Here is a 9842-nt window from a genome sequence, read left to right on the forward strand (position 1 = left end):
ATTTCTTGATCAATATTTGTTAACATTATTGAAGTCATTTTTGCAACCATTCATTTATTTAAATATATGAGCGCTGTATGATGTGAATATTCTTAATATTTTATAATTAGGATTAGTGATCTGCAGTCGGGCCTAATTTTTCAAGCCCGGCCCGAAATTTTTTTTAGAAAACTTTTGCCGGACCGGCCCGAATCCGAATTTTTTTTAAAAAAAATTTACCGACCCGGCCCGGTCCGAATTTATTTAAATATAGAAATTCATTTTTATAATTACTTAAAATAAAAGACATATGTTATATGTCGTTTAGTTTTAATAATAAAATCAAATATTTTTATTTTACATAAAAAATTTAATATAAAATTGATAAATTTAGATATATTTAAAAAAAAATTCCAAAATCCGACCCGACCTGGCCCGAATATTTTTTAAAAATATTAGGCCCAACCCGGCCCAAACCCGATTATTTTAATTTGCAGATCTCTAATTAGGATAATAAACTTTAATAAAAGTCTTAAAGTAACTAAATCTCCATCTAATTTGAATAATAAGATATTCGTATATGAATAACGAATAATTTTTGAAAGATATGGTCCAACTCCTAAGAGTTTGTTATATGCGTAAGTTCATTTTGCGTAATAATTCAGATTTTATCAACAACAAAAATAAACCTAAATTTTTCAAAAACTTGCCCGATTCGGGTTTATGACAATTATTTTAATTTGATCTTTTATCACGGTTATAATCAACGAAATAGTAAATAATTTAAATGTAAAAAAATTTGATTGAATTTTGTAACCCGAACCCTTCTGCACATTTCGCTCGTCCCGCTTTGAATCGAATCGAGTTCAAAATTTTGTTCTAATTCCGCGAAAAAATTTCTAGTTACGAAACCCTGATTTTTTTTTCTAATATTTTTTATTTACTTTAGGTATTTTCCTTGACTTCTTTACTCGGCATATACGTACCCCGATCGGGCGTTTTGGTAGATTTTGTGGCTTCCGTGTAAATAAATTATATATAATATTTTATATTTTAGTATAATAATATAATATTTTATTTTTCTCATCGGGCTGCGCTTGATACATCTTGTGGGTTAGCTTGGCTTGTTTAACATGCCTCTTACATCTTTATCAGAATTTGAAAAAAAAATCTAATCTTTGCATCCTGAAAAGATTTTTTTATGCACGAAAATTAACAAAAGATTCGCTTATAAAAGATTTTGTTTCTTCATTTTTTTTATTATTTCCATTATCTAAAAAAATCACTTTTTTTTAAAATAAATTTTTTAAAAATATCTGATTTTTTTTAATATGATTTTTTATAAATTATATTTGTGCCTAGAAAAATAGACGCTTACAAAAATATAGGTTTCATTTTATCTCCCCTATCTTACAATTTATTTTAGTTTTAGGAAATTTTTAAATAAAAGTCGCTGTCACTATCACAATATAAAATAATAATATTAGATTACAGTAGGTTTTTTAAAATTAATATTGAATTTAACGATGAATCGAATAATACGAAAATCAGTCTATTTTCGTATCGATTTTTGCCGATTCGATTATGAACAAATTTTAAATCGTTCGATTCTAGCCTATTTAAAATAATTCCAAGATTTTTATGCATGTTAGCTGCCAATCTGGTGACAATTCTGAGATATAAATTTATGACCATGTCATTTTAATATCGGCAAAATTATAGGTGACTTAATCAAAGTTAAACTTTTTCGCAATTATTTTTTTTAAAACCTCACTACCTATTCTAAAAATTCATTGGAAACTAGAGAGGGGATTTTTTTTGAAGATAATTATTTCCTGAATATTGGAAATTTAATTTTTCCTTTAACAATTTTCATATTTTTCATTTTTTTTGGTATCAAATAACCGTATTTTTATGACCGAAATAATTTCGAATTATTTGTCCTTATTTTGTAGGAATTTTTTTTATAAATAAGTGTTAGTTAACTTCCTTTACTATAATGCTCAATTATAAATGTCATGATTTTAATTGATTTAGGAAATTATTTTATATATAAAAGTATATTATAAATATTATATAAGTTTTGGAAGTATATGATTAATCAATAAATAAAAAAACGTTTTTTTGCTTTCTCCTTTGAAAGAAAGAAAGTATTTTAAATAGATCATTCATTCACATTTAAATTCTTCATATACCCCCCCCCCCCCCATTTTCAACTAGATATTTGTCCATCGCTCTTTTCCAATTTTTTCAGTTAATAGTCGAATATTTTGGCGGGAAATCCTGTATGCTTGAAATATTATCAGACGTTCCATTGCCGCTCAATAGCCCTCCTTTGGCTTGTTGTTGTCCGTGCCTTCCAAAAGTGCCTTTAGTTAAGTTTAAAAAAAGATATAATATCAGAAATATATTTTAAATTTATCGATTTGAGATTCCCAATTAACGATAACCCTCTTATCTAAAAAATTACGAAAAAAATTGAGAAATTTTCAATAATAAATTATTGCTCTATCTACAAATTTTCATATATAAATAAATCAAGTAGATACAAGAACACTATAATAATTATTTAGCCTATTAAAAAAAATTTTATTTTTATACTTTTCTCTCCATTCGAATTCGTTGGACAGAAAAAATTATAATCGCCTCAAAGCTGCCGTGTTCCAAACAGCCCTGGTTCGTCCTATCCTCATTTTTATAGCTTCCGTTTTGTGGACAGATGGTAGTTATACTCCCGGACAGGTTTTATTTTATAATAAAGCTTTCGTTTATATTTTATAAGTAAACACTTTTTAAATTAAATTGTATATATTTTTTTACCCTATAATTCTTATGACTCATTTCAATGATCATTTGTTCCTCCATTCCTTTAGCACCTTCATCCATCCTTTAAAAGAAATTTTTCTTAATTTATCTCATTTTTATTGTAATTCTCTAGAAAAGATGTAACTAGTAACTTTAGTAAACAAGTTACTTTTCAAAAGTAACTTTTTAACTGCATTTTTTTTATTTTTAATTTTTTTAAAGAATTATTTTATAATATAAAAAAATATATATATAAAATATAACTAAATATGGTAGCCTGCTAAAGTAAATAAATAAGTTTATCCCTTAACAAAAAAAAAATTGGGTCTAAAAATTTTGATTTTTTTTGTCAATTTCTGAATTAGGTAATAAATAAAACTTTTTTTTTTCTATTTTGGCCTCTCAAATTTTTTAATCTTGGGGTTATGGAATAGTTACTAGCCAACTCTATAAAGTTATAATTTATTTTATTTTTGTTATTATCATTGGTAAACGAAACACATAATAAAACGAAGAAAATAGAACCTATAACTTTAAAAAATAACTTTTGCCGTAATTTTTTTTTTAGATTTCTTATTTCAATTTCTCTACCCTCGCCCTTTAAATAAATTATGAGTAAATATTGTTTATATTTATATGTAAAGATTTCACTGGCTAACGCTTACTTATACCTGACTATAATGACCACCATTAGCACGTTGATAGGTATGTATGGCTTGGTCATTGTATTTCGTATCTCCAGACAACACCTAAAGCAGCACCATCTGGCGGCTAAATTTATCAGTATCCAACTAGTGCTAATATTTAGCAACCTTCAAGGGTCCGTTTTAGAACTTCTAACGACCAAAAATATTCTACAATGCGTGGCACCTTTCAGTAGCAAGACTAGAGGATTAGGTTTTTTGTTTTATATTGAGTTAATAAATGGAATAAATAAAAAATGGATGAAATGAATAAATGATCACAAAGCAAGTGCCCGAAAAGTTAACCGAACCTTTTAATTAAATTAAACTCGTGCTTTTAAAAATAAATGGTAATTTATGACCTTTTTCTTTCCAATTGAGGCGCTTCTCCTTTCCTTGGAGAGTTAATAAAGGCTAATTTTTGGATGATATGCGTTTGAAAGTTAATATGGAAAACACGAATTTTTGAAATTTATTTTAATGCCCGATTTACTATATACAAAAAAAATCATTTTTTGAATGGCAGTCGGGGCTAAAATGATTAGAGACCTAGACTGAGTCAAAAGGCATATATAAAAATTATGTAGAGAAAAGCTTAACAAACTATTTTAAAAAAACCATTCTCTTGAACGTGGTTAGAATAAGGTAAATTAGAGATGTGAGGTAGGGTTTGGGTTATTATATTTATCTTAAAAGATGAATTGTTTAACAAATTTCTATAGGTTTTTTTCTTATAACCCAGTCAAATAAATATTCATTGAACCTTTTTGTGATTATTTTTTCGAATTTTCTTGAAAAAGTTTCAAAAACTCCATGAGCAATAATATTTGTGAACCCATAACCGAACCATAAACCTTTGTACATATTAGTTAAGGTCCCAGCTAAAAATATTCCATTCAGTTGATTCCGCAAATTATAAGGGACTATTTAAATTTTATTTCCAGCATGTAAAATTTGAAGTTTTAAATGAGATAGAAATTCATTCTCACTCCAAATTTAATCAATAATTATTAAGATCAAGTATTAAGGATAACAAATTAATTTATATTTAATAATCATTATAAAATAAAATAAAGAAAGCTATGAAAGTAAATAAAATATAAAGTAAAAATTACAAAACTTTTCTTATTCTTTATTATTACATTTTCGATCTTACTATTTATAATAACTTTAAACACAATTTACATATTATCGATAATAATCATAATTGTCATTTAGTATGATTACAATCTAAACCTTTCAATTAACCTATTGATATTCAAATTTATTGTTTTCCAATTATACAATAGCTTTTCTTTTCTTTCAATATTAGCCAAATAAATTTCTCACATTTCTTTACATTCATATATCTACAGAACTCCACCATCTTCTACTGGTAATGGAATCCTTTATATTGGGCGTTCTCTTGCATCATTATTACAGAAAAGAAGCTTTACATAAGTTAGCTAATTTGAAAAAATATATAATTTAATAAAATTAATGTTTTATTTTCTTACAACGGTGAAATAATATATATCTGACTAGATCGTTTAAATTAATGCATTAAAAGAAATGTTCACTATAATTTTATTATTTATGATTTTGTTTAAGCTTTACTCCTTTTTTTAAAAAGCCTTTTAACCTAATGATAATTTTATTCATATTCGACAAAAATATATTTAAAACACTGGTTGAAGAATATCAAATTTTCAGTTATAAATTTTTTTTTCTCTTAAACCAGCTTTTATTATGCATTGAGTAGGTTTTATAATCTTTTGAAAAAATAATAAGCTCGCTATTAAGCATAACCATTAGATTTGGGTAACTGTAACTAGTTATTAACCTTAGCCTAAAATAGTAAGCGTCATAAAATCCACGCTACTATATTCGACTTATTAATAAAAAATGCGGGAGATTTTTAACCACCACATTATTCTCTACATTTAAGAATGCCATCAGATAACTAATTTTATGTTTTAAAAATTGTAATATTAAATTGATCGACGTGGAGGATAACCCTCTAATAATCAAGAAGCGAAAATTTAGCTAAGCTTAAAGAACGAACTAAAAAATATGAACCCATCAAAATTTAAAAAAATATTATAACCAATCAAATTCTTTATTTTTAAAGCCATCCCCAAATTGAAAATTTCTCTCCTACCCCTTCCAAATATTCGCAAACGCCTAACTTTAGAAAAGACGATGCTGCAATATTGAAGAAAGATGTTTTCATATTTCCGGATAAAATCGCCATTGGAAATAATCATCACGCCCCTAAAACCAAAGATAGGGATTACCTCAATGAAGAACAACCGTTTAACTTGGAGGCAAAAATTATATGCAACCCAGAATATAATGATTCTTTACGTAGGACGAGTGAGAATGTCCCAGATACAACTCAAGTTAATAAGTACGATTTTTTTAAATATTTACACTCATTTTTTTGATGAATCTTTTGTGTAAATCCATCTATTTACCTTCAATTCATTTTCTTTTATATTTAAAAAAAGGTAATATTACGATTAATGATATGAGAATTTGAGGAAATAGTAAAATTATTGTGACTACTGATATGAGAACCTGATGAAACAGTTAACTAAACACAAATAATTACGCAAAACATTTTTTTTTATTCTTTTATTAAAAATTTTCTCACAAAAATAATAATCATAAAATCCAAAACTTTTTATAAATTTTAATATATGTAATAATTTCAAATTGGAAAAAAATACAATTTACGGAATCTTTTTATTAATTATAAAAAAATATGTGTAAAAATGTAAAAACATTACATAATAATTAATATTTTCGACAAATCCCAAAAATAAACATAAAAAATATATAATGTTACAAAAGGTAACAGCATTCATTTTATAATTTTTAAATAAATGAATTATTTATTAGAAATTCAAATTTAAACTCAATTGATTTAAAAAAAACGCTAGATAAGTTTCACAATATATAACCCGTCATGTTCTCACTTATAATTACTTTTTATATAACTGATATTAGAACTTCTAATTTAAAATATGTTTTATAACGTTTTTCTCTAGCTCGCTATATTCCTTATACAAGAAAGTTTTTGTTAAATAAATAAGGAACATTTTTAAGGGCCTCCTTAAGCCAGCCCGAAAATTAACACTTGTAAGCGTTCTGATGTCTCAACAGCACAAGGAACAGCTGATTCGAGCAGCTCGGCGACGAATCACCGAACCCTCGCACCAAAATGGCCAAATGATTGGATTGCCACGATATGTTGATCCCCCAGTAAATAATTCAGCATCGCAACAAAATGGCTTTAATGAGGAGGAAAATTATTGTAAAAAATATAAGAATCTAATTATTTCATTTTTCCTTGCATTTAAATATATTTTGTTTATTTACCAACATTATCCTGATTTAAAGAATGTATTATGCTATTTTGTAGGATTCAGAGAGAAAAATAATTTTTTTTAAACAAAATTTCATCAATATCTTTATATAGATGCTCAAAATTTAAATAACAATAACAACCATATTGATTATTACAACCACGATATGGAAAAGGAATTTTACGAACTTGCTGACAATGATATGACCCCGAACAATTGGAACTTTATTAGGCATATTCCCAATATTTCATTACCCGAGGAAACATCTATCCCTTCCTTACCTCCCCTTTATAGTTATTCTACATTTTCTTATTCAGATCACGAATGCGATGTAAATGCATCACCCAAAAGGTATTTTTCATTATAAAAAAACTTAATTTATAATTTGAACATTGTTAAGAGATTTTTTAATTGAGAAGAGAGGAAGCTGATAAAATTTACATAAATGCCCTTGATTAGTTCAGTAAACTCCAATCTATTTAATAATTAACGTTTTTAGGTATGAATTTTAACACTTAGGATTCTATTAATTCTTTTGAAGGGTTAGAGGCCTACTACTTACTTTTTATAACAAATTACTCATTGGATTTATTAAAATAATCCCATCCAACACTCCCTACGAAATAGATTAGCACGGTCCACATCCGGCAAAAAGATTTTCTGGTTTGGAATTATAAAAGAAAATTTATTTCCTTTCCTTCATGGGCCAAACAACTTTTACAAAATTATTTTATGAATTTAGCAAAAAATTACCACTATTGAATCTACCTCTACTCTACTCTAGTAACCCAGTAATGCTGAGACATAAACCCCTTAATCTTAGTAAGTTGGTAACTAATACCCATTCAAAAAATACTATCAGATTAAAATCGCGTTAATTCTCAAAATTTTTTTTGGTATAATAAACTTTTATAAGAATCAAAATATTGTTAAATTTCTCTAGAATTATTTCTGCAGATTTTATAAAATATTTTCCTCGGAGGCACATTGTTTAAAATTATTTTTATAAATTTGATTTAAATCAGAAAAAATTTCGATTTAAAAAAAAATCATGATTTTTCATGTCCCTAATTAATAACCTTGTAAAATATTTTCTTTAGCTCATCCCAAATGTGATTATGTTGAAACTTATTTATATAAAACAGATATATGTATTCATAATTAAAAAATTGTAAAATATTTTCTTTAGCTCATCCCAAATGTGATTATATGTTGAAACTTATTTATATAAGACAGATATATGTATTCATAATTAAAAAATTGAATTGGTACATGTGTTGTAGTATAATAATAAATATCCCCAACCCAAGGATGCAATTTAAAATCGCAACAATGACTTATATAAGGTAAATAAATAGGTAATTATTAATCAGGCGATAATAATTATTCCTGAGTATAATTTATCTTCATCTTGACATTCAGTGTTGTAGAAGGTTCTTACTTTATTTCAAATTCGATTTAATCAACTTCATTTTCTTTTATTGCAAATTTTGAAATAAACAAAAAATTGTTGGTGAACTTTGAAATTTTTTTTAACGGATTCAATATTTAGAATATAATTCAGCTCAAAAATGGATTTAATTAAATCAATGATTTCACTCTGGAAAACTTATATTGAACTTTATTTTTTTTAAATCATATTTAATAATTAAAATATTTTGAAGTTTTATTTTTATTTCATCCTTCCTAAGCCTCAAACACAAACGTCCGAAGTCGATTTCCATTGCTTCATTGTTCTCATCCATTTCTATCGAAAGTAATGAGACCGCGACAAAATTCGATACAAATAACTTTTCCAAAATATTTCGAAACAATCAAATCGATCCAAATAACAAAGATCTTAACCAATTTCCAAATTTGACAGATGATGTAATCAAAAATAGGGGAAGCAGCCTTGATAATCCATTGCTTACTAACTCTTCCTGTTCTTCCTACACTGAACATGACACTCCACCTTTAAAAATATATCATAATTGTAATGACAAAGATGAAGTAAATCCTGGTTTCAATACTTATCATTTATACGAAGGTTGCGATCGCTTCAGTCGATTGGAAAATAGCAAATATCGATTCAAAAAAAAAATTCAGCGGGATTCCAGGCGTATCGAAAAACGCACCAGATCCCTTAAGACATTTAAATCTTTACCGAGAATGAAATATTTTACTTGCCTCCGCCCTCGTTGCACTAAAGATGATGACAATCATACCAAGTTAGTTGATAACTCTACCCAATGTAATATTGATTTTTCAGGGAATGATATTGAATAATCATCCTTACAAGATACATCACTTAAAAAACCATTTAAAACAAATCTACAATGAATTTTATTTGCAATGAGGAAAGCGTAATAAACCTATTAGTTAAAGTTATAAAAGCCCCCCCCCCCCCACTTGATCAGTAGCTTGTAATTTGTATTTCTTTATTAAAAAAAATCTTCCATCCCTTTTTTACGCTTTTTTAATTATACATTCATTCCTTCTTCTATGAATATATGCGTATTATGCCCTATGTTTATAAATGCAATTTTGTTAAAGTACCTTAAAACTTGCCTTACGACATAATAAATATTTCAAAATATATTTACAATCTATTATAAAATAACCGAGTTATTTATTTATGAAAATATTTATTTTTTATCCGTAATCAAAAGAAACCAAAATTTTATATAGTACTTATAATATTATAAAATTAACATGTCTGATTTTAAAAATTTTGCGTTATATTTTATCGTGTCGATTGCTAATAAATAAGTGGACCCTATTGTAAATTTTTAGATGTCGATTTTATGGAAAAATGATTTCATATATTAAAGAAATATTTCAATCAATCATTTTCTACGTTTATGTTTGTATAAAAGCCACAACACATCTGTCTTGTCTTGGTCCTAAAACTCCGCATCCAAAAGTCGGAGTCTAGCAAATATCGATTTTTAAAAAATAAAATTCACTTCTTAAAATATCAATACCATACTATTTTTCCATTTTCATTATTTTTTTAAATCTTATCTTAATGGGCATTGAAATT

At 26.4% G+C, this 9842-nt stretch overlaps 1 protein-coding gene across 1 annotated transcript; it reads left to right on the forward strand.

The window, feature by feature from the left end:
- The first annotated feature begins 909 nt into the window (after nucleotides 1-909).
- Nucleotides 910-9550, forward strand: LOC135929171 (uncharacterized). Its single transcript, XM_065465696.1, has 9 exons — nucleotides 910-1002; nucleotides 2200-2358; nucleotides 2610-2721; nucleotides 3429-3681; nucleotides 4823-4907; nucleotides 5578-5856; nucleotides 6545-6765; nucleotides 6931-7168; nucleotides 8509-9550. The coding sequence occupies exons 2-9, from the start codon at nucleotides 2267-2269 to the stop codon at nucleotides 9083-9085; spliced, it is 1857 nt and encodes a 618-aa protein (XP_065321768.1). The 5' UTR covers nucleotides 910-1002; nucleotides 2200-2266; the 3' UTR covers nucleotides 9086-9550.
- The last annotated feature ends 292 nt before the right edge of the window (nucleotides 9551-9842 follow it).

Source organism: Gordionus sp. m RMFG-2023, chromosome 4, assembly GCF_954871325.1.
Source record: "Gordionus sp. m RMFG-2023 chromosome 4, tfGorSpeb1-WG-v2, whole genome shotgun sequence".
NCBI lineage: Eukaryota > Metazoa > Nematomorpha > Gordioida > Chordodea > Parachordodidae > Gordionus > Gordionus sp. m RMFG-2023.

What these genes read in the sequence shown, in the direction of transcription:
- LOC135929171 (XM_065465696.1), top strand. Translation starts at nt 2,267, where the DNA reads ATGCTTGAAATATTATCAGACGTTCCATTGCCGCTCAATAGCCCTCCT. An exon ending in GTAGTTATACTCCCGGACAG is followed by an intron (nt 2,722 to 3,428) that starts GTTTTATTTTAT and finishes TTATATGTAAAG; the next exon opens with ATTTCACTGGCTAACGCTTA. An exon ending in AGAAAAGAAGCTTTACATAA is followed by an intron (nt 4,908 to 5,577) that starts GTTAGCTAATTT and finishes TTATTTTTAAAG; the next exon opens with CCATCCCCAAATTGAAAATT.